Source organism: Coffea arabica, chromosome 5c, assembly GCF_036785885.1.
Source record: "Coffea arabica cultivar ET-39 chromosome 5c, Coffea Arabica ET-39 HiFi, whole genome shotgun sequence".
Classification (NCBI taxonomy): Eukaryota; Viridiplantae; Streptophyta; class Magnoliopsida; order Gentianales; family Rubiaceae; genus Coffea; species Coffea arabica.
In genome coordinates, this window is record NC_092319.1 from 36,503,890 (window position 1) to 36,529,831 (window position 25,942).

Here is a 25,942-nt window from a genome sequence, read left to right on the forward strand (position 1 = left end):
GTTACAGTGATTGAACTAGATGTGCTCCAAAAATGCATGTGGTGAATTAATAATATCCACTTAATGCTCCTACAATTTATAAATATCCACTTTAACCCTCTATAGATTTTGTATTTATCCACATAATTCTTCTATAACTTTATACAAGGTGGTCTAATTGTTGTTCGATTTAATATTTAAGTAAGGGCAATAATAGGAGTTCAACTAATAGTGTAACATAAGATATTTTTTTGTAAAATTTCTATTTTATATGAAACCATAGAGGGTTTATATGAATATTGAAAATATTAGGGTTGTCATGTGACAATCAATGAATCTATAGGGGATTATGTGTATAATTTATCCTTTTAACTATATATAGAGAACTTTTTCTTAAAAGTATTGAACTAGTAGGTAGAGATTCAATTTGGGTCCATTTTACTCAATAGAGCATTAGTCAAATTACAATTATCCTCCACGATGACGCTGTTTGATATTTGTTAGCATCCTGAAATTTGCAATCCCGTCAAAATCCATTATTATTTTTTTTTGTCAAACGGTAAAAATCTATTACTGACGTATTGAATTTTGGTTGGAGACCATTCAGCTAATGGTTCACGTCCAGGCTACTTGGTTGACCGACTTGCTAAAATAAAGTCATCTTATGGACGACTCGTTTTCGTGACCTGTACAACTTTCATGATCCCTCAACCAAAACTTTGGCTCCTATTTTACAACTGTAATTTGTGGATTTTTAGCCTTTTATTCTTTTGGTGCCTGCCTTTGACATGATCTCCAGAAATTTGTTGTTCCACTTCAAATATTACATGCTTTGTTTGCTTAGCTTCCATACCACACTCACTATCCCCGTGGGCTTGAATTTTCTCGGGAATAGCTGTCTAGTCGCTACCTACGATCCTAACAGTACTACCGGCAGCATTTACGGAACCAATCTGAATTTGACGCTTGACATTCTATATTCGAATGCATCTCGAACAGACATAAATGGTTTCTATAATTTCAGTGCTGGCAACGACCCTTCAAACACTGTCTATGGCCTCTTTCTCTGCCGAGGAGATGTCAACACTGATGTTTGCCAAGTATGCGTACGAAATGCCAGCATACAAGCACTTCAGGTGTGCCCGTATCAAAAGGTTGCTATTGTTTGGTATGAACAGTGCTTCTTACGCTTTTCCGACCAGACAATTTTCTCCAAGGCTGCTTTCACACCTGGTTATTCTTTGTACAATCCACAGAATATCACCGGATCAGTATCATACCAGTTCGGAATGGACTTGGGAAATTTGTTGAATCAAGCTGCAAATCAGGCTGCAGATGACACCTGGGGCAAAAAGTTTGCTGTTCAAGAAGGCAATATTTCTTTACAGAGTGCGGATCAAGCTGCGGATAAAGCTCGGAATTTGTATACTCTTGCAGAGTGCACACCAGATCTATCCGCTTATGACTGCAAAAGTTGCCTCAGAAAAGCTATAGAGGAACTTCCCTCATATGGATTCTTTGGTGGTATTCCAATAGGAGGAAGATTACTCTTTCCAAGCTGTAGCGTTAGGTATGAGCTCAACCGCTTCTACAATACTGTATCCTCTGCACCACCGCCTATGCCAAACCTGTACGTTCCTGTTGGTCCTCCTAATTCTGCGCCAGCGCCAGCGCCACCGCCAGCGCCTAATTCCAGTAAAGGTAAATTCTGGAGCCTTGCTAAGGCATCTTTTTGCGTTAAAAACTCGCCTAGCATGCATATATATATATATATATATATATAGTTTTCATTAAATTGTGTGAGCGTAAATGGAAAAAAAAATGTACAGAACGAAACCACTTGTTGCTAATACTTTAATCCAATCGAAACATCAACACAACCGGGCTTTGAGCTCTTAATTTCAAGTCTTACTCAGAAGTTGACTTTTATCCGGTTTAAATAGGTTCATATAATTCTTATTATATTTGATGAAAAATCGTATAATCCTGATATAATTCTTATTATATTTGGTATAGTAATTTAATTATATGAGTTACAAATTCAAATTTATACTCAAATTGTATGAATTTATACCAAAATTATAAGAATTAATCAACTAATTTAATTTGGATAAAATTTAACTTGTGGGGCTCTAGATCCAAAAAGATAATAATCTCTCTATCCCTTATCCATTTTACCGTCACATCTCACATTTTTGAGTTCGCAGTATAAGCGGAAGAGAGCCCATAGTGCTAACGTTTTAACTGTGTCCACATTAATTGGTGCTCCAAAGTTACACCTTCGAATCATGTGATTGCAAACAATAATATAGGCAAGAGCTAGTTTCCAAAAATGACAGAACATGGGAGTGGCTGTCTCTGGTTGGGCTTAGGTTTGTGGGGTTAGACCTCTCTGTTATATTTCTTTCCGTTGATCTTTCCAAACACACATAACACATATACACATATATAGTATTAGTCTTTTCTACACTGTCAATGTGTGCACTAACGGGATTGGATAAATACCATATAATCTGAATTCAAATTTAAACATTAAATTATATATATATATATATATATAACATGTATCTAGACATGCTAGTGTGTGTTTATACATACATACGCACTAATATGTATATATATGTGTGTGTGTGTGTGTGTGCGCGCACGTATTACTCTATCCGTCTTATTGAAAGTGTTATGCTTTCCATTTTGGTCTGTCCCAAAATGTTTGTCACTTGCCAAAAATGGTTGTGAACTTTATCAATAATTTCCAATGCTTACCCCTATTTCACCTGACTAAAAAGTACCTAGAAAGTCTTCCACCAAGATTTGCAACTTTGTTGTTCAGTTGATTGATATGCATGCACCAACTATTTTGAAATGATTACCTCCATGTCTTCACGCTCTAATTCTAACTAAAATAAGTCATGTAAACCAATAAATGTGTGGACTCCGCTGTCATGTTTTGTCCATCCATTATCCACCTTTTTGTGCTCAAACGAAGGGCAAAATGGAAAGTATAGAAGAATTCTTCAAAAGTAAACCAATAAATGTGTGGACTCCGTTGTCATGTTTTGTCCATCCATTATCCACCTTTTCGTGCTCAAACGAAGGGCAAAATGGAGAGTATAGAAGAATTCTTCAAAAGTTAGACACTGTTGATAATAAGTTGGAGTCCCGAAAAGTGACAAAATTTTCGGAATGGAGGGAGTATTAAAATTTAATAAAATCTTCTGAGTGTGTCATTGTTTTTTTTTTTCTTTCGATCTCTAGATTAATATACTAAAAAAAGGTATTCTTTAGAGGATACTTTGGTATTCAATTTACATGAAATATTTAAATGATGGAAAAATATATCAAAATTATAGTAAATGTTGTGTAATTAGTCAAATGGCAATACTTAGTTAATTTCTTATGAAATTTTATCTATAACTAATATGAATGATGAAACATATTTTGAATGGCATTGATATCTTAAAAAAATTAGATTAATTTTATTGGGATGTAATGTAAATAAATTCTCTCTAAATGCAATGAAGAGTAGCCTAATCCAAGTTATGGGGCAAGTTTATACTTATATCAGAATTTGTGGATACACATTTACAAACGAATTTGAACTTGAAGTTAAATATAAGAGTTAATTTTATATATTGATAATGTATGCACTACCGTAGTTAAATGTGACATTTATGAAAAATTTAGACTTTCAAATTCAATTTTAGATATTATCCTATGTCTGACAATAAGGGCTAATTATAAAAATTCCAGGAAGTGATCAAACCATTCAAACTAAAATTAAAGAATAAGTCGATTGAACTTTTCTTTACCCTTTACGTTGAAAGGGGGAGGGGGCATGGTTATAGTATTATTGGACGCTGCAAAACATAATTTGAGACCATTGGATAAATTACAACAGAAAAGGTTTAGTTTTGACTATTGCAACTATGAGCTGTTTCATTTACATTAAAGTTTATGTTGTTTAATTCAAAAAGTTCGAAACTAAACCCCAAAACACAAATTTGTACACAGCAAGTAATAAAAATTTTTCAATTCCTCCCAAGAAGATCAACTCTGTTTATAGAATAACAACAATCATCAGATCGGATGACAAAAATTGCTCCTCTATCCAAACTCAAAGACATAAGAGGTACACACGATTGAACCTAATCGTCATCGTATAAGTTTGTTTTGCTTATTTTAATGATTTTAAAATTGATTTTTTTTTTGAGTAAGTGGGAGGTTTTGAATCCAAAACCTTCTACTCATAATTCCTCCCACCTTATCATCCAACCCAACCCTCTTCCACTTTTAAAATAAATTTTATGTTTGGCTTGTTTATTTATTTGGCAAGACTCAAATGAGCTTGTGTCAAGCTCGAATAGCATACATTTTTTGTGTAAACATCTTTTGAATTTTTTGCTAATCGAATCAAGATTGATTCAGACTTGAAACTTTAATCAACAGTAAATAGTGTTCATATTTGGTTTAAATAGTTTGTAACACAAATTTCGAGTCTAAGACAAAAGACAGAGAAAACTACCACACGATTCAATTTAGGCATATATCTGTTAAAGTTATGTAAGCAGTTTTGGTAATAACATTTAGGTTAAAATGTAACATTTGGTAAAGGTAATTCACGTAGAATCATATGGCTTGGAGAAATTCATGAAAGAAGTAGGAAAAAGTTTAAAATTCTCTCTGTTGTTCGGGGTCGTAGGACTATGAATGAATTTGACCGTTAATGAATAGTTTGAATTTGATTCATTAGGGGCAAGATTTGAGTTCAAATTTTGACGATCTCAAGTTTGAACTTGAATTTAAACAAGAAGTAAGATTCGAATAAGGTGTCGAAATCGAATTCAAATTTGCCCACATTAGGCTAGTTAAGGTTCGAATTATTTTTGACACCTTTCATTTAAAAAAATATATACATTTAGTATTTTATTATATAGATTCTTTATATGAATCAGTGGTAATATAATATATAAATTTTAAATTTTAAAATTAATTTTTAGTTTTCGAATCGAACTTGAGCGAATATCATATCGAATTGAACTTGACCTTAAATTTTATGTTCGTATAGGATTCTAAGTCAAGTTCAAGTGTGAGCTAAAAACTTGATAGAATGATAGCCTAGAAGTTTGATTTGATTCATTTGCAACCCTAGTAATAACGAGGACCAAATGACTAAAATGTTTCAAAGCTAATAAGTTAAAATGTCGTTAAAAGTAAACTATCTGCCCGGTTCCTAAACTATTTTCATTTCACTCGTTTGGCCCCTCAACAATATATTGTTGTAAATGAGCCCCTCAACAAAAAAAGTGTTGTGTTTAAGGACTTTTGTCAAATTTAGCTGGTAGTGTCGACAGAATGAGGGTAAAAGTATATAGAAAGCCCTTATACTATTTCTATTGTCAAGTTTTGGTACCCTAATTTAAATTTTATCTTAGAGTAGCCCTTGAATTATTATAAGTTTATACTTTTAGTCCTTCTGACCATTTTAGTCATAAGTGCAGCCGAAACCAAAGGGCTTTTTTGTCCAACCACTTATTATAACCATCGCAACTAGAATCAGAAGGGTTAAGAAGAAGAATACACTTCACTTTACCATCATTAGATTCAACCTTTTTGTACCATCATTAGATTCAACCTTTTTGTAACACTAAATGATGAAGTGTATTCTTCTTCTTAATCTTTCTAATTCTGGTCTCGCTGGTTATATTCAATGGTTGGACAAAAGTACCCTTTGGTTCCTGTTGTACTTATGACTAAAATGGTCAAAAGGACTGAAAGTATACACTTTTAATTAATTAGGGGTTACTCTGAGATACAATTTGGATTAGGGGCTAAAACTTGACAAGAAGAATAGTTTAAGGGTTCCCTAGATACTTTGCTATCAAAAAATTCATGTGTTCTATCAATTTCACCCTGGTTCCGTTATCAGTAATGACTAAATTTGATGGAAGCCCTTAAATGTGATATTTTTTGTTTGAGGGGCTTATTTGCAAAATATATTGTTGAGGGGTCAAAAAAGTAAAATGAGAATAATTTAGGGACGAGGCGAATAGTTTCCTCCGTTGTTTTTTTTTTTTTTTGTCGACATGATAGAATTTCTATAACCTAAGCTAGCCTATTCTAGGGGGGAAGGGGAGGGGACTCAATGTGAGTAGAAACTCCATCGAAACTGGTCAATGAAGACCGTCACATATTGTTAATTAACAAATACTGGTGAAAGATAAGCTAAAATGTCGTTAAGTCAACAAACACTGGTCACTCAATTTGACAAGACAATGAAATCTTTTAAACATGGAGGGAGGGTAATTAGTGTGAGGAATTTGAGAACTCTTGAGCCGGAACTAGAAATGACCAAAATCAAGTGGCATAAGCCTGCAACTGGAGTCACTAGCTTCCTCTCACATGGTCAAACTACACCGGTATTGATGCACTGGGCACTAACTCATCGCGGGGTGGTAAATCTAGAATAAGCCTTCGCATCATAATTGGAACATAAAAATTAAACACCTGAGCAAAATAGATAAATCAGGAGGACATATTTGTTTTATAATATAACCGTCAAGTTTGCGGGTAATTCTATGCTAGATTGTGCTCATTGCACTGCCTTACAGTATAAACTAAATAGAGAAGAAACGGTGCAATTCCAGGGTCATGTTTCTAAGAATAAGTGAATACACGTATATAGTTATGATGGCACGATGTGCAGAGAACAGATAGTGATAAAGTTTTTTCCAATTTCTTGAATGCATGCCAATGATTTTCCGTTTCAGTATTATATTTCACTTGTTTATGCACTGAGAACAAAACTGAAGAGGGAAAGGATGATTCACAACGTGATAAAGACAAATATCACGACCAGGAACTAGTTCACGAGCAATTTACCCAAGTGATGTCAAAGAAAACGAGGAAGCAGCTCTCAAGACAAGGTAAAACAATGCAGACACGTCAAGATGTTAAACCAAAGTTCCATGCTCACTCACAATCCCACAAATGTGGGGCACCCTCGTGTGGATGATTTCGTTTGATTGATCTGTTATGTGTTTTTTCTTTCCTAACTGTCTTTCTTTTTACTTCAACAGAGGTCAGGTTTGGCCCCCCTCTATTTTGCTGTGTTTGTTTTCCTTTCTTTTCGATATAAATAAATTAGGGGATGGCATCCCTACCCCAATTTGGGGTTTTGCCAAAAAAAAAAAAAAAAAAAAAAAAAAAAAAAAAACACTTGTTTGACAGATGGATATTATTATTCATAATGGTAAAATCCGTTTTTGCTCAACTTGAGAGCAGCTTTTCCGATTGCTGTCCCAGTAGTCGTGGTTTCAATCGTGCTATTTATCATGGCTTTGGTTTTCCTGAAAAGAAGATCGAGGAAGAGATATGTTTCTATGCCGCTGGAAGCAACTGGTAAAGTTTATTGTTTAATATTATCGGACCGTTTAGAGGTGCTTGAACAAATAAATCAAATATTACCGGACACTTTAGAGGTGTTTGAACAATTAAATCAAGTGTATTTGCTTATTTCTGGTGTAGATGGAGTTGCTGAAATCTCAACAGCCGAATCCTTACAGTACAGCTTATCTGCAATTCAAACTGCCACAAATAATTTCTCTGTGGCTAACGAAATTGGCGAAGGTGGATTTGGTCGTGTATACAAGGTCCCTATATGAAATATTAAGTGATTCTGAATTTTAATATCTAAACTTTCAAATTTTCAATCACATCTTACTATGCATATATCTTCAGGGTGTACTTGCTAATGGACAAGAGGTAGCAGTAAAGAGGCTGTCAAGAAGCTCAGGGCAAGGTGCAGAAGAATTTAAAAATGAAATTGTAGTAGTCGCAAAGCTTCAACACAGAAATCTAGTTCGACTATTGGGATTTTGCTTGGAAGGAGAAGAAAAGATACTCATATATGAATTTGTTCCCAATAGAAGCCTTGACTACTTCCTCTTTGGTGAGTTTTAGTCTAGAAATGCTTGTTCTAGTGTTTGGTTTTTTGTTTGACCTTCTTCTATGTTACTTAAGTCCACCATCTTAGCAAATGACAGGTAACAAATTGGCTCTTGAGAGGTGTTTTATTGTGAGAAACCATTGATTTAGTATTTTTCAGTTCTAACAAAGAATATTGTGTTTAAGATAGTAAAGATTCAGAAAAGAAACGACCACTGAACTGGTCAAAACGTTACAAGATCATTGGAGGTATAGCAAGAGGACTCCTCTATCTGCACGAGGATTCTCGTCTTAGAATTGTTCATCGCGATCTCAAAGCAAGCAATATATTGTTGGATGGAAATATGAGTCCAAAGATAGCAGATTTTGGCATGGCAAAGATTTGTGGAGTTGATCAATCTGTAGGAAACACAAATAGAATTGCTGGGACATTGTAAGTTTTGCTCCCATACTATCTTTGTATCTTGCATGGAAAACACATTTCATTGCCTCATTAGTAATGCCTTAATACCAGTTATAACCTTCTTTGTGGCTTGTAGTGGTTACATGGCTCCCGAATACACAAGGTGTGGCCAGTTCTCCGTAAAGTCAGATGTATTCAGTTTTGGGGTTGTAATTTTGGAAATTATCACAGGCAAGAAGAACAGTAGCTTCTACGTGTCTGAAGATTCTGAAGGCCTTCTAAGCTATGTAAGTACAGATTACAAAATCTCTGCTGAGTTTTACTTGTTTTCTGTGGTTTTGAACAATTGGAGTGGAGGATTTGACCCTAAACTGAAATTTGCACGCCTAAATTACAATTTCTGTGTTTGTTTGTTACTCTAAAGATTACCTAAAGTTGCAATTGCTTTTCTGCTTGCGTGAAACCAAATTGGAACAGTAGCTCATGAGCTTAAGCTACCTGCCCTAAGTAAATACATAAATCTGTTTGTGTTCCATGTAGATCTTTAGATCTCCATTGGGACTTATCATATTTGCTACTCGTTGTGTCATTGGTATGTTGCACTCAACGATATATCCCTCTAACGTATACCTAATTTTTAGTTTATCTCCTAACCTTTGTGTCACTTAACCTCCCTACCAAACAAAACTACACTCTTATTATGTTGATTATTTTCTTCTCTTTTGTTTTTTCTGTCAACTTCATTTTTTTTAATTCTTATTTTTGAGCAAGTCAAGGATTCCTCCATAAAAAAAAATTGTATTTGCCAAAATATAGCATCGTAATTGAATATATGTTTTATTATGACTTTATATATATGTGTGTACATAATTATTCAATTACCAATCAATTACATTCTAATTAATTTCATCCATTTTCAATCTAAGAAATCAAAAGGAAAAATTTTTAATTTATATCCTCATAATTAGACAAATTGACAATCACATTCACATGTCGATTATTTGGACATTATTTTAGTCTTTTTTTCTCTTATGGATTTTTTTATTAGATTCTTTTCTTTACTAATTTTATAAAATTAATCAAATATTAATATATTCTTTAATAAATATACTTCTCTCCGTTGATATGTTCCCACTTTGAATTAGATTCATTCAAATTGAATTATAGGTTAAGATTAATTGAGAAAAGAAAGAAGTAAAAAGAAAAAAAAAATTAAACCTAAAATTGTTAGAGGAGTAATTTTGTTTCTCAAAGGTTAAGTGACACAAAAAATACATTAGGAGGTAACGTAAGAATTGGTTTATATCTTAGGGGGATTAATTCTAATTAACCCTTCAAATAAAGACCATTTATTTCTTTAATAAGGTACACTAGACTAAAAATGACAGTCCGTAGAAAAGGATGGGAACTAAATTTAGAGTATTGACTAATGCCTATTGGAAAGGTGACATTATTCATAGGACAAACTAATATGTGAAGCTGGATATCACTTGTGAAACTAGATATGCTTGAGCAAATTGCAGTTTTTAAGTCTGAACTCCTTATACGTGGGATTATTCAAAAAGGCTTGGAAGCATTGGAGAAGCGGCGATCCTTTAGCTCTTTTGGACTCAAGTATTGGAGATTCTTATATCAAAAATGAAGTCATTCAATGTGTCCAAGTAGGTTTAGTATGTGTTGAAGAAGAAGTCAGCAAAAGACCTACAATGGCATCCGTGGTCCAAATGCTCAATAATAGTTCTGTTACCTTACCTACTCCACATTGTCCGGCAGTTTTCCGGCGCCATGGATCGGAGGGCAGGGTGGAGGAGCTGGAAGTTGATCAATCTAATTATACCAAAAGAATTTCAGCTCCAAGCTATGTAAATGAGGCATCAATTACTGAACCATATCCCAGATGAAGGAAGAAATAGGGCTAATTCTGGAAGGAAATATCAAGGAATTGTGTTTCGCATTTCCAAATCCTCCTAAGAATGAAAAATCTGCTTGTACCGCAGTGTGTCCTAGTTGACAAAATAGCCCCCATGTACAAGTGGACATTCTTGTCAATCACTAGCGATTTTGAATTGAGCTGCACAAATTTTTTTTTTTTTTTTTGAAAGTTGAACATATGCATAAACTCATTCATTACATAACCTTTGCAAGATATATTCAGTCAGGACAAGACATCTTTGCTTGGTTTACCACTATCTATTATCTCTATGACACCATTTGCGTGATTAAACTACAACAATTTTTAAAAGGCTTATAAACTACATGTAACTCTAATCAACGATACCACAATCATACTTCTTCTATTACATTTGGAGATTTATTCGTGGAATTTCTTATTAGTATAGTTTTTTCACTCTTCCTCACCATAAACACCTAATTGTCTCCAATTGTACATTTGGCAACTCAATTTGGATCAAACATGGCATGAACGGTTATGCAATGTTATAAGCCTCAAAACACCGCAGAATCCGTCTGGCCAAATTTGAGCCAACAACTTGAGTAGCCAAGTTGGATACCATGGCTTGCTTCGGGTGATGTAGTGAAGAGTCATATTTTGGAGGGTTTTGAAAAGTCAGAAGGTTTCAACCTTGTAATACTAATATGAAATTGGTAAGTTATTCTTCTTGAAAGTTGCGAAAATTATCCATTTCATCAAGGTACTTTTTTTTTTAATTTTGTTTGTAGTTTCTAACTTAATATATATTATCATTCTTATTCATTGTCTCTTTTCCACGGATAAATAATACTTAAAAGGCACTATGTCTCATTTCTCAGAATTGTAGTGTCCAAGATCATGAACCATTAACCATTGAGATTTATTCATGATGTTTCTGATCTTTAAACTTGGAGTCTTGTCTTGTAACAGTAAGTACATAAATGTATATAGAATCCAGGTTAAACACTGATTCTTAATCCGCATTGAAACCAATTATAAACGGAAGCATGTAGCCTGGCCCCTATACATATAATCGCAGTTTGTTCCAATTCTACTTCTTGATTCAAGGCAACGAATTAAAAAGTCACAACATGGATTTTATTAGGCCAGATAAAAGGCAACGAATTCACAGCCTGGAGATGATCAACACTTTAAATTATATACCTACAGATGTATTGACAAAGATTCTACTACGATTTTCTCTGAAATCATTGATGCAATTCAGAAGTGTTAACGAATCCTGGTGTGCCCCGAATTCAATACCTTCACTGGGTATAGCCCCACGATCTGGAGGTACCGAATCTAAGTGATCCACTGATTCAAGTAACTGGTCCTATCAACAGCATCCTTTGCATCATGGATGGTTCTGATATTCATGTTTATAAGCCTGTGTCTCACAAATCAGGAGGCTTCCAGCTTCCCCCTTCTGGTTCCTCAAGAATATAGGACAAGATATAGCGCTCACGGGGATTTGCATCATTCCTCATGGGGGTATGAATTTAGCATTAATGCCTACAATGTTTTTAGGCTTGTGAGGATTCTGCCATAGGATAGATACAGCTTTGTTTGTGGTTTAATAAGAGCTGACAAATAATGACATTCGAGTTTGTCTAAAGTTCTAGTGCTCCGTTTGGATTAGCTGTTTTTGGGGTTGTTTTTCAAAAACTATGTGAAAAACTTTTACTGTAGATTTTTTTGGATTATTTTTAGAGGTATTTTTGAAACATATTTTTGAGTATTTTTAGAATATTATAATTTTTATAGTTTTATATAAATATACATTTATGCATTTATAATACATTTATATTTACAAATGTATAAATGTATATTATTATAAATGTATAAATTATAAATGAATATTATATAAATGTATAAATGTATAAATTATAAATTATAATTGTTATATTTTTATATAAATATACACTTATGCATTTATAATACATTTAAAGATATTTATAAATAAATATATTTATATATTCATATAAAAATATATAAATGTATTATATTATATATAATACATAATATAAATATATTTATAAATGTATAAGTGTATATTATTATAAATGTATAAATTATAAATGAATATTATAAATATATTATAAATTATAAATGTATATTATTATAAATGTATAAATGTATAAATGTATAAATTAATATATTATACATATATATTAATATTATGTAGAAATGTATTTATATAATTAATATAAATGTATATATGTATTAATATTATGTATATTAATATAAATGTATAAATGTATTATATTATATATAATACATAATATAAATGTATTATATTATATATAATACATAATATAAATGTATATTTAAATGTATAAGTGTATATTATTAAAAATGTATAAATTATAAATTAATATTATATAAATGTATAAATTAATATATTATGAATATGTATTAATATTATGTAGAAATGTATTAATATAATTAATATAAATATATACATGTATTAATATTATGTATAAATGTAAAATTAATATTATGTATATTAATATAAATGTATTATATTATATATAATACATAATATAAATGGATATTATAAATATACATAAATATTTATATATTATGTATAAATGTACATTTATATAAATGTATAATATATTATATATTACATTATATATAATTTATATAACATATAATATTTATGTAAATATATTATATATATATAAAAATATATTTTAAATAAAATAAAATATTTATAATATGTATGTATAAATATATAATATTAGAAATGTATAATATATATAATATACATTAATATTAATATAATTTATATATAATATACATAATTGAAATATACATATTAATATATATTATAAAACAAAATTGCATAAATATATTTATAAATTCATATATAAATAAATGGATTTATATAAATATATAATATTTATTTCAATTGATATAATATATATATAATATTATACATAATTAAAATAAATATATTTATATTAATATAATATATATATAATATACATAATTGAAATATACATATTAAAATACATAATTAAAATATACAAATTGAAATATATTTGGAGTTGTTTTTGATATATTGTTTGGATATGGTGTTTTTGAAATACACATTTACTGTAGCATTTGGAATGTGAAAAACAGTTTTTCAAAAACAGGCGAAAAAACACTCAATCCAAACGGATGTAGTTCTTAAATTAATATGAAATTTTCATATTGTTATATGCCTTGGTAAAGTTGATCTTTATGGTTGATTTTACAGGTTTAGTTTTCCTTTGGTCTTTGCCAGTATAGATAAGATGCCTTCCTTACAATGGTTTGTTGAAGCCTATACCAATGAATCCAAATTTGTAGTGATATGCTCCTCTTACAATTTAAAGTAACATTCGTTCTTCAATTCAGAAAAACCTGAAGTAGTAGCCGAACAACAGAAGTAAAATGTATCACTTCGAATATTTCTTGTTTAAAGCACATCTTAATTTGTTTCGTGTTAGAATTTTTTTTTTCCTATCAAATGGATATAGTTGGATTAGATGGATTATCCACGTAAAACCGCCATTTTAACGATTTAAACTGGATAATCATTTAATACTGATGATTAAAATTTTCTCATTCAAATCCATATAAAGTGTTGGCTTTGATTCATAGCGTCGAATGGAAATCAATAGTTTAACTTAATCTTTTTATTTTCCATTTTATTTCTTTCTCATAACTATTGTAGACCTCCAACATATATGCTAATCAAATAACAAGTAATTGTATCATATAATATCAGTCAAAATTCAAACTTATTGTTGAATATTGCATACTAACCTTAAGAGAATGAGGCCAAGGGTTCTCATACTCAGCCCGCTATTTTAATACATATCATTATTACGGTGCAAACCTGTGAAGCCGAATATGCACGCGTTTTAAGTGAGCCCATTAAGGCCCACCTTTAATTCCTAACATGAACCAAGTGATTGATGCACATTAAAAAATGTTTCTAAAGAAATTTGTTTACAAAACTTAATTTTATTTTTTGCAATAAATAAAAATTCAAGCAATATTTATGTAGAATTAGTTTTAGTTTTTTTGATGGATAATGCAATTGTGGAAAACTGATAGAAGGTCCAAAAAGTTTAGATAATGAAAGGTAATGAACTGAGTGGTATTGTGCTTATTATCTAGTTGTTTAGATAATGGCGTGGGATTAGTTTCTTTTTTATTATTTTTGTTTTGTTCTAATAGATTAGATAATTTACCTTTACAATTAACGGTATATGATAGAAATTTTGAAATTTAACCATTACACACAAAACGTACAGTAGAAAATTTAAACAATTATCCTCCTTTTTATAATGTATGAATATCATTATACATTACAATTTCAAAGTTCAATACTCTCTCTAAAGTACCCCCGATCAGGGGCATCATATGTTCCATTTTAGTCCATTTGAGGGTAAAATTATTATTTTAAATTTTCATACCATATTCCAACTTGTTTACGCCCTACCTAAATTTATTTATACTATACTCCTATTTGTTTTGCACCTAGGGACAAACAGGTTTGAATTGAAACTTGTGAGGCCCCATCTGTAAAATAACCAACTTTCCTAACTCGTCAACCTTTCAGCAGTGATGCAAGATATGTGAACCAAATTCTCTAGCACAACTTATTTGAATCAGTCCTAAATTAATTTAGGATTTTGTGCGGTTGTTTAGTTGATAAAGTAAGTCTTTGGAGAGAAGTAGGACGGAAAGGAGGAGAGGAAAAAAGCATAATGAATAAGAATGGAAGACGCTAATAGCATAAGTTTATCAATATTGTTTTCCAATAGATCTAGGGGTTGGGGTATGGGTGTAGGGTGTGAAGAGAGAGAAGCAGAGGCAAAGTGCGCCATCAATGTCCTTCCTAGATCAGAAAAGTATATAAGAAATAAGAAAGTTGAGGAAATTAATAGGGGGCATTTTAGTGACAAATCGCGTTGGAGTATAAATATAAAAAAAGTGTAAATAAAGTATTGAATATTTTAATGTGAAAATAGTAAAGGATTAAACTTTTTTATACACTGATAGTATATATATTATTGAATTTGAATTCATTTCATGCGTGCAAAATTTTATTTTAAATTCAAACTAAAGTTAGTTATCATGCATCGATATATATATATATATATATATATATATATATATATATATTATCAGCATATAAAATATTAATCCATTATTAAATTAGTTTAACCTGGTAAAGATAGAAAGAACTCAATAACGATGAACTAAGAGGCACCATAGAGAGATGTATTGGTTCATGAGAATAACATAATGACTCACCAAGGGAGAGACCAGGTTTTAATGTGATTGGATAAAGGAAAATTTCTGAATTAATAGATTCTCTAGAATTGAAAGGAAAATGAAAACAATCCCTTTTTTTTTGGTGTTTTTTAGGGCTTTTCCCAGAAGGGACCCCTTCCAAATATTCTCGATGGCTTAGGCCGAATCTAGGCCCAAGAGGGGACTTGGAAATTGCTTTCAACCAACAGTGGATGCGCCTCGATTAGAACCTCATCAGTTGCGTCATAGTCCCAAGCACAAATATTTTTAAAAAAAATCAAATCAATTATGATACCGTCACGTACTTTAGATATAGCACTAGTTTCTTTCCCGTGCATTTGCATGGATCATTTTACATTCAGCAACCCAATTAAATATTGCAATACAAATTTTTTAAAATTTAAAATTTATTTATATAGATAAACTACTGTTTTGATTAACTATTCAAAAGTAGTTTGAAAATGGAAGAATTGATATACTATATGTTAAACTTAAAATGAGCCAAATTTTGTAAAAGATGTGTAATATAAATAGTAAATAAAATGAGAATTAGGTTGGAGCACTAAACAAAATTTTATAAACATTTAATATAAAGTTAAGGTAATTAACCAAATTAACGGCAGCCAAGGAGGTTTTTTGCTCTAGTGGCTAAAATTGAGACTCTAAAACTTAGGGGTTCTACGTTTTAATCCTCTTTCCCTTCCCTACTTCTTAAATTTCATCATTTCTTGCTAGAAAAAATATTAAAAAATTAATGGTGACCAAAAAGTAACAAAAATTCAATCTAAAATTAATTTTGGAACCAGTATATAGTCTATTAAACCTGTGCATATACTGGAGCAAGAGCAATATTTTCCTCATGAAAGGAATAAGTGTCATAAGGCATTCAATAATGACATGTCCAAATTTTATTTAAAAAATTAGAAAAACAATATGTTGAAAGAAATTTGCTATAAATAAAGAAGTAATGAATCATTAAAAAAATAAAAATTATCCAAATTTTAGTAATAGTAATTTTTAACATATAATCAAGCAAAATTATCAGAATATAAAACATGATTGGAAAGAAACATACATAAGAAAAAGAAAAATATAGGTTGATTGCTAAAAAGATTTAGTAAGAATAATTAGTATGAATGTATATAAGGCATAAACTCATGAATCGATTAAAAGTTTCTGTAAATAAGAAAGTGAAAAAGGAAGGGAATCAACTATTACAAAGAAAAGGAAAAGAATAAAAAAATAAAAAAAAAACACAAACATTAAAGTAGCCAACTTAATATGTATATATATGTGTATGTATGTGTGTGTATATACATATACATATACATACATACATACATACATACATACATATATACATACATACATACATCTAAATTGTTATCCAAACCAATTGTTATCCAAGCATCTAAGACCTTGGTTAACTATGATCCAAAACCAAACAAAAAGGATTTACTTCAAAGGATTTATTCTGCCAAAATATTCTCAAAATTTGATATGAAGTCAGGATTTTTGGCAAATTCAGATTCATATCTCAGACAGATATAAAACAGCATTCATAGTACCATTTGGACATTACGAATGGAATGTAATGCCATTTGGGCTAAAAAATGCTGCTTCTGAATTCCAAAGGATTATGAATGAAATATTCAGTCCTTATTCCTCATTCATCATCGTCTATATTGACGATGTTCTGGTATTCTCAGAAAACATTGAACAACATTTCAAACATCTAAATACCTTTCTTCATATTACCCAGAAAAATGGTCTGGTTGTCTCTCAAAAGAAAATTAGTCTTTTCCAAACCAAAATTAGGTTTCTTGGACATCATATTCACCAAGGAACCATCACCCCTATAAATAGGTCAATCCAGTTTGCTAATAAATTCCCTGACCAAATTCTTGACAAACAACAACTTCAGAGATTTTTAGGATGTCTAAACTATGTCTCAGATTTCATACCAAACTTCAGTAATCTAGCCAAACCATTATATGACAGATTAAAAACCATTCCACCCTTATGGACAGATATTCATACAAAAACAGTCAAAAAAATCAAAACTAAAGTCAAAGCCATTCCTTGTCTTGCTCTTCCAGATCCAACAGCTCAAAAAGTTGTGGAAACAGATGCTTCTGATTTAGGATATGGTGGCATTCTTAAACAAACAAAAAATAATAAAGAACAAATAATTGCCTTTGCTTCCAAACACTAGAATAATTCTCAACTAAACTATTCTACTATCAAAAAAGAGATTTTAGCAATAGTTTTATGTGTTACAAAATTCCAAGCTGAATTACTAAACCAGAAATTTCTACTTCGGGTTGATTGTAAGTCGGCCAAAGATGTTTTACAAAAAATGTTAAAAATCTTGCCTCTAAACAAATATTTGCAAGATGGCAAGCAATTTTATCAATCTTTGACTTTGACATTGAATACATTAAAAGGTCTTCAAATTCTATTCCTGATCATCTAACTCGTGAATTCTTGCAGGGAAGATAAGATGCCCAAGAAAAAGAAACAACAGGAGAAATCCCCTGACAAACCAAATCCTTCCTCTCAAACAACTAAACAAAACTCTTCGAGTTCTTCCAATTCATCCCAAATAGAAAAGAAGTTATCTTCTTCAAGCTTAACACCAAACAAATTTCAAATTCTTTCATCATGTCTAGTTTATCTTTTTCAAAAGATTAGATCTTTTCTTGTAAATTCTCACACTATCCTTTATAATATGTTTAAGAAAAATAGGTTATCCTCCATGGATCCCAAAGGATTCTGTGCCAAAGGGAAGAGGATTATAAGGTTGATTATTTTCAGGATAATTGTTTATTTTTATTTGTTTTCTTTTGATCATGTCTTAACCAGTTAAAGCATACTTCATAAATTCTGGTTCTCCTTCAAACAACAAACCATTAGATAACATTCAAACCAGAATTGCTCGAATTAAGCAGTCAATCTTTATTCAAAAAAAAAACTAGAAAACAAATATTTTGAATTCCAGATTAATGAACAATACATTAGATCTGAAATTTTTGCAAACTACAATCATTTTAAAAGAAAATAGTTTTTTGACAATTATCAGGGAAAAGCCCGAAAAAATATTCAAGAAAACTTTTATGACTTTTTGGCAAAAACAAAACAAAATATTCATTTCTTTGACTGGTTTGAATCTCAAACACCTAAGGTGTTCACACCAGAACTCAAAAATTCAGTCCAAAATACTTCAAAACCTGCATCCTCTATGTCAAAACCCATAGAAACTCAAGATCAGGTCCAAGCTATGCCAAACTTCGTAGGTCTATCCATAGATCCAAATATCTATCCCAAACAACTTATACATTAGAATTCTCTCATAAAGCCTCAGCAGAATCAATTGATCCATCAAACCCTTCAGATTCACAGTAATCTTTAGATTTATTAATAGATCTTTCAAACCCAATACATTTATCAAACCAAGAGTCTATTGGAATTCCAAATTATTTGATAACCAGTCAACCAATGAACAATTCTGATAATACCACTAGTCTTGATATTAGAAAAGACATAGGAAATTCCTTAGATATAGGATATTTCTCAATAAATATCTTAACTAAAGCTCAACCTAGTGTCAAACCTATAACTATCAGAAATCCTCAAGAAAAATTTATTGAGGAAAAAAGTCCAAACAACTATTAAAGAAAGTATTATTAAAAATCTTTCTCAACCTCTTACCAAGACACTTGAATATTACAAACTCATTCTCACAGATTCAAATCTTTGATTCTTAAACCCCACAAAACAGAGTTGAAAGACAAAGATGGAAACCGTACTGGAAAATACATTAATTCTCATTCCAGTGCTCAAATTCTAAAAGTTATCAAACCATCAGAATGGGGAACAAACCTAAACAAATCCAAAACTTTTACTACTTCCTTTAATCCCCCAAGATATACTTATTGGGATTATAAGGCAGCTTGGTTCTATACATTTAGTTTCCAAAATGAATTAAACCAACATTCTTATCTTTTCTATTTTTTGAAAACAAACAAATATAGTTTTCCAGCTAGCATGGTGGAAAGCACTTGAACCAAATTTGGAAATCCTTCCTCCAGGTATCCAACAAAGCTACAAACAATTCAAAGAAAGATTTGAACCCCCAAACAATTACATACCAATCAGCCTACACTTCTTTTCCATATTTTCGGTATCATGGGTCTACCAGTGGAAATATGAATACCTACAACAAACACAGCTCCCGCCATTATTAGTCCAACAAGGATATTCAAAATGGTGGCCAACATTCAATAAAAATTTCATTCAACCAGCAAATATCTAGGCATGGTTCTAGAAGAATCCACGCTCAATCAAACCCGGAGACAATCAAACAAGTCAGTTTTTACAACAGAAGTTTATCTTGCCAGCAAACCTGGCATCAATCACTGACAAACAAGAGTATGTCACACAGGAGAATTGGAAACCAATTGGAATTGGAAAGCAAGTGCTGCGAAGACCTTTAAGTAGCAGAGGAAATAGAATTCGAAGAGGACTTTTGGCAACAATCCAATGAGGGAAATAAGGAAACAATCCTTGTGGGAAACAAATTCGAATTCAACAAGCAAAGGGAAGCGGCAGCAACACTATAAATAAAAAAGGCAGCAATAGACTAGGGCATCTTCTGTCTTGGACTTGTCTCTTTGTTCTTCTCTTCTTTTTCCTTTTGAACGCAAGTAGCAAATAGCAGCCGACATCTTTTACTACGTCCTGAATCAACAAAAACTCCATGAAAACTCTGAATTGCTTCAAGATTATGCGGCAAGGCTAGTTCGTTTATCTAGTTGAGGAATAAATCAAGGATTGGAGCACCATAACTGTGAGATCGTTTTAATTGTTTTATTTTTAATTTATATGTTCATGGGTATTTGATTATTCTCTATTTTTTCCTGAGTTATTATCGTTTAGATTTATTGGATAATTAGGCCTGTTATTCGATTGTCTAAATAATTGATAGCCAATTAGGATGTTGGCGCGTCGCCTTTAAGCATCTTGATTAGTGGCAAACGAGACAATTTCACCGCCTCGCAAGCGGTTTAATTTGGATCGTGGGGATAATTAATCTAGCCTAAATAAACCCGCATGTGTGTTTGTCATCTAGAATTGGGTCTTTCTAATTCCTAATGCTGTGGCTACATTAAATCCTGTGAGCGTTTCTGGGATTGTCTAGTCACAAGAGGGTAGTTTATGAGCGTCTCTTGACTACCATAAAATTAAGGAAAGATTGGTGGTTGGGCGCGTCGCTTGACCACTATAACCAGTTTATTCGTGAGTATATGAATTGTCCCGTGTATCTGTGATCAGTTGTGTGCTTCGGTGCCAAGATTAATTCCTTGACTAGGTTGTTTAATTAATTGTTATTTGTGTAGTTTGGTTCCTGCTATCTTAATCAACTTTAAATTTCAGTTTTTATTCCTTTTTAATTAGTTGGTACTACTGCTAAAAATCCCCCCCATTTACCTGTGTGACTTGCCTACCTGTTCCCTGTGGAGACGACCCTATTCACCACTATACTCATTCAGTTTTGGTAGTAGGTCTAATATAAATTTTATTTTTGGTGGTTTGACACCCACCAAATTTTGGCGCCGTTGCCGGGGAACTGGTGTTTTAAGTGACTTATTGCACAGGCTTTAGTTTTTATTTTTATTATTATTTTTATTTTTATTATTATTTTTATTTATTTTATGCCTCGATCTTCTCGTACAGGAGAATTAGAATTTGATCCAGAGATTGAGAAGACTGCAAGAAGGTTGACCAAGGAGGCAAAGTTGCGTAAGCAACAAGATTCAACGTCACCTTCAGAATTTAAGCAAGAGTTTGTTTCCAGGGATTCATCAAGTGAATCTGAAAAAGAAGAAGTGCATATCCCTCGAGTAGCAATGGCAGCCCCAAGAACTTTGAGGGAGTTGGCAACTCCTAACGTGAACCAGCAGCCATTATGCATTACATTTCCTAACACGGAAGACGCATTTGAGCTTAAATCTGGTCTTATTCACTTACTTCCTACTTTTCGTGGTATTGCAGGTGAAGACCCACATAAACACTTGAAGGAATTTCATGTGGTGTGCTCCACAATGAAACCTCAAGGAGTCACTGAGGACCACATCAAGTTGAGAGCCTTCCCTTTCTCTTTGGCAGATAAGGCTAAAGATTGGTTATTTTACCTGCCATCTGGATCCATCACTACGTGGGAAGAATTGAAGAGAAGATTCCTCGAGAAATTTTTCCCTGCCTCTAGAGCCGCCAATATAAGGAAAGAAATATGTGGAGTTAGGCAGGCAAATGGGGAAATTCTATATGAGTACTGGGAGCGCTTTAAACAACTGTGTGCCAGCTGCCCACATCATCAAATCCCTGATCAGCTCTTAATACAATATTTCTACGAGGGATTATCACCCATGGATAGGAGCATGTTAGATGCAGCCAGTGGCGGTGCTCTGGTTAACAAGACCACAGACGAAGCCACGTTATTGATCTCCACCATGGCTGAAAATTCCCAACAATTTGGAGTGAGAGCTGATGGAGCAATACGAAGGGTCAATGAAGTGAATCACTCTGACTTAGAGGGTAAACTATCTGAGCTTACCTCCTTGGTACGTCAAATGGCAAGAGGGCAATTACAATCTGTGAAGACTTGTGGTATCTGTGCTGCTCCCGGACACATGACTGACATGTGCCCAACTCTCCAGGAGGATTCACCTGAACAAGCCAACATAGTGGAAGATTTTTCTGGACCACCTCCACGAAGGAATGATCCTTTCGCACCCACTTACAATCCAGGGTGGCGAAATCATCCTAACTTTAGTTATGCTTCAAAACCCCCTGGCTTTCAACAACATTTCCAGCCACGGCCACCAGTGCAACAACCATCCACTTCCAATTCAAACATGTCTCTTGAAGATATGGTGAAGTCACTGGCCCAAAGCACGAGTCAATTACAGCAAGAGGCTCAAAGATCTCAGCAGGAGTCTCACAGATTTCAACAAGAGACTCGTGCTAGCATTAGGAATTTGGAAACACAGATGTCTCAATTGGCAACTTCCATGAGCAATCTGGAAAATAGTAATAGAGGAAAGTTACCATCTCAAGTAATTCCTAATCCCAAGGAGAATGCCAGTGCAATGCAATTACGGAGTGGCAAGGAGGTACAGTCTCCTAGGCGTGCCCACGCCAAAGAAGAAGAAGTGCCCAGGAAGGTGGAAGAGGAAGATGAGAAACAATCCTCTGAAGTCTCAAAGAAAGTTGACATTCCTCCTTTTCCTGGCAGGTTTACAAGAGCCAAAAAGGAAGAATCTGAGCAAGAGATTTTGGACACCTTCAGGAAAGTGGAGATCAATATTCCTTTATTGGATGCTATTAGGCAATTGCCTAAATATGCTAAATTTTTGAAGGGCTTATGCACTAATCGCAATAAGTTGAGTCTGGATGACAAGGTGAAGGTGGGGGAGAATGTCTCAGCGATGTTTCAAAGGAAGTTGCCCCAGAAATGCAAGGATCCAGGTATGTTTACTATACCATGCATAATTGGCAATCAAAGAATTGAAAAAAGCATGCTTGACTTAGGTGCTTCAATAAATGTCATGCCTCTCTCAATTTTTAAAGTTTTGAATTTAGGGCCACTCAAAGAAACTAGGGTAATCATTCAACTAGCTGATAGGTCGAATGTCTACCCTGAGGGCCTAGTTGAAGATGTTCTAGTAAAGGTCAATGAATTCATTTTTCCTGTGGATTTTTACATTGTTGATATGAATGATGAATACTCTACTGATTCAGCAGTGATTCTTTTGGGTAGACCCTTCATGAGTACAGCAAGGACTAAAATAGATGTACATGAAGGGACTTTATCTGTGGAATTTGATGGAGAGAAAGTCACTTTCAATATTTTTGATGCAATGAAGCATCCTGTGGATACTGAATCTGTAAATTTTGTTGGCATGACTAACACCATTGTGCAAGAGCATTTTGAACAGAATTTCATGAGGGACAAGTTGGATTTTGTCTTACAACAAGGCAAGACCAATTTGGAAGTGGACGACATGGAGGAGGAGGAAGTCAAAGAAGCTATCATGTCCTTACATTCACTACATCCGCTTCCAGGCAGGTTTGAAAATTCTTTTTTACCATTACCCACTTCTAATGAAAGAATTCTACCTTCTGTTCAACAGGCACCTAATGTGGAATTGAAGGAACTGCCCGAGCATTTGAAATATGCTTACTTGGGAGATAACAAGACTTTGCCTGTAATCATTGCCAATGATTTAACTGCGTTGCAAGAAGAGAGGCTCTTACGGGTCTTACGGGAATTTAAACCAGCAATTGGATGGACGTTAGCAGACATCAAAGGCATCAATCCATCTATTTGCATGCATCACATCCTTTTGGAGTCGGACGTAAAACCCGTGAGAGAGCATCAACGCAAGCTCAATCCTGCAATGAAGGAGGTGGTGATGAAGGAGATTCTCAAGCTCTTAGAATTAGGAATTATTTTTCCTATTTCTGACAGCCAGTGGGTGAGTCCAGTCCATGTTGTTCCCAAGAAAACTGGAATCACGTTGGTGAAAAATGAAAAGAATGAGTTAGTGCCAATGAGATTGCAAAATGGGTGGAGAATGTGCATTGACTTTAGAAAGTTAAATGCCGCAACTCGGAAAGACCATTTTCCACTCCCATTTATTGATGAAATGCTTGAGAGGTTGGCAGGTAAGTGTTTCTTTTGCTTTTTAGATGGTTACTCTGGATATTATCAAATTATTGTTGCTCAAGAGGACCAACATAAAACTACTTTTACCTGCCCTTTTGGAACTTTTGCATATCGCCGTATGCCTTTTGGTTTGTGTAATGCTCCTGGAACATTTCAAAGATGCATGATGAGTATTTTCTCTGATATGATTGATAATTGCATTGAAATTTTCATGGATGATTTTACAGTATACGGTGATTCTTTTGATCAGTGCCTAGACCATTTAACAAAGGTTTTGAAAAGATGCATTGAAACAAACTTGGTTCTTAATTATGAAAAATGTCATTTCATGGTTAAGGAAGGCATAGTTTTGGGCCATGTTGTTTCATCAAGGGGTATTGAGGTAGATAAGGCTAAAATTGATTTGATCACTAGTCTACCTTACCCTACTAATGTCAAGGATATTCGTAGTTTTCTAGGCCATGCAGGTTTTTACAGGCGTTTCATAAAAGATTTTTCAAAAATTGCTCAACCATTGTCTCGCCTGCTTCAAAAGGAGGTGCCATTCAACTTTGGAAATGATTGCAAATTGTCCTTTGACACACTCAAGGGTATGTTGACCACGGCACCAATCATCCAACCCCCAGACTGGAAGCTATCCTTTGAACTCATGTGTGACGCCAGTCAGTATGCCGTAGGAGCTGTGCTTGGACAGCGGAGTGGGAAGTGTAGTCATGTGATATACTATGCGTCAAAAACATTGACACCAGCTCAATGCAACTACACCACCACGGAGAAGGAGCTTCTAGCCATTGTTTTCGCTTTTGAGAAATTTAGATCATATCTATTGGGGTCAAAAGTAACGGTTTACTCTGATCATGCAGCTTTGAAGTATCTCTTGTCAAAAAAGGAGTCTAAGCCAAGACTCATTCGTTGGGTGCTCTTGCTGCAAGAATTTGACTGGGAGATCAAGGATCGGAGAGGGGTGGATAATTCAGTAGCTGACCATTTGAGTAGGTTGATAAGAGAAGAGGAAGCAGTTCCCATATCTGAGGTATTTCCTGATGAACATCTTTTCTATCTCAAAGGTAAGGAACCTTGGTATGCAGATATTGTGAACTTTTTGGTCAGTCATAAATTCCCTATTGGCATGAGTAAGAGTAAGAGAGATAAGATAGTCCATGATTCTCGATACTATATTTGGGACGAGCCATATCTGTGGAAAATAGGCTCTGATCAAATTATTCGTAGATGTGTACCTGAAAGTGAAACTCCTTCTATCCTTGCTCATTGTCATAATTATGCATGTGGTGGCCATTTTGGACCTAAGAGAACTGCTAGAAAAATCCTTGATTGTGGCTTTTATTGGGAAACATTGTTTCGTGATGCTTATGCATTTTGTAAAAGCTGTGAAAAATGTCAAAAATTTGGAAGTTTGTCTCATAGGGATGAAATGCCTCAAGTGCCTATGTTATTTTGTGAAGTGTTTGATGTTTGGGGTATGGACTTTATGGGACCTTTTCCTAACTCTTTTGGATTTTTGTATATTCTGTTAGCAGTTGACTATGTATCGAAATGGGTAGAAGCAAAGGCTACCCGGACTAATGATTCTCAAGTTGTTGTAGGATTTCTCAAATCCCACATTTTTAGTAGGTTCGGGGTGCCGAGAGCCATCATC

At 33.3% G+C, this 25,942-nt stretch overlaps 1 protein-coding gene and 2 non-coding genes across 3 annotated transcripts; 1 reads left to right on the forward strand and 2 right to left on the reverse strand.

Moving 5' to 3' along the window:
- The first annotated feature begins 757 nt into the window (after positions 1-757).
- On the forward strand, positions 758-10,236 carry LOC113689354 (cysteine-rich receptor-like protein kinase 25). The gene is made up of 8 exons (XM_072050016.1): positions 758-1,680; positions 6,836-6,902; positions 7,256-7,377; positions 7,504-7,628; positions 7,717-7,927; positions 8,110-8,356; positions 8,463-8,613; positions 9,892-10,236. The coding sequence occupies exons 1-8, from the start codon at positions 768-770 to the stop codon at positions 10,225-10,227; spliced, it is 2,172 nt and encodes a 723-aa protein (XP_071906117.1). The 5' UTR covers positions 758-767; the 3' UTR covers positions 10,228-10,236.
- Positions 10,237-15,667: 5,431 nt separating this feature from the next.
- LOC113691137 (U4 spliceosomal RNA) lies at positions 15,668-15,819 on the reverse strand. The gene has a single exon (XR_003448551.1). It is a non-coding gene; the product is annotated as a U4 spliceosomal RNA (small nuclear RNA).
- Positions 15,820-21,829: 6,010 nt separating this feature from the next.
- Positions 21,830-21,936, reverse strand: LOC113691149 (small nucleolar RNA R71). The gene has a single exon (XR_003448562.1). It is a non-coding gene; the product is annotated as a small nucleolar RNA R71 (small nucleolar RNA).
- Between the last annotated feature and the right edge of the window lie 4,006 nt (positions 21,937-25,942).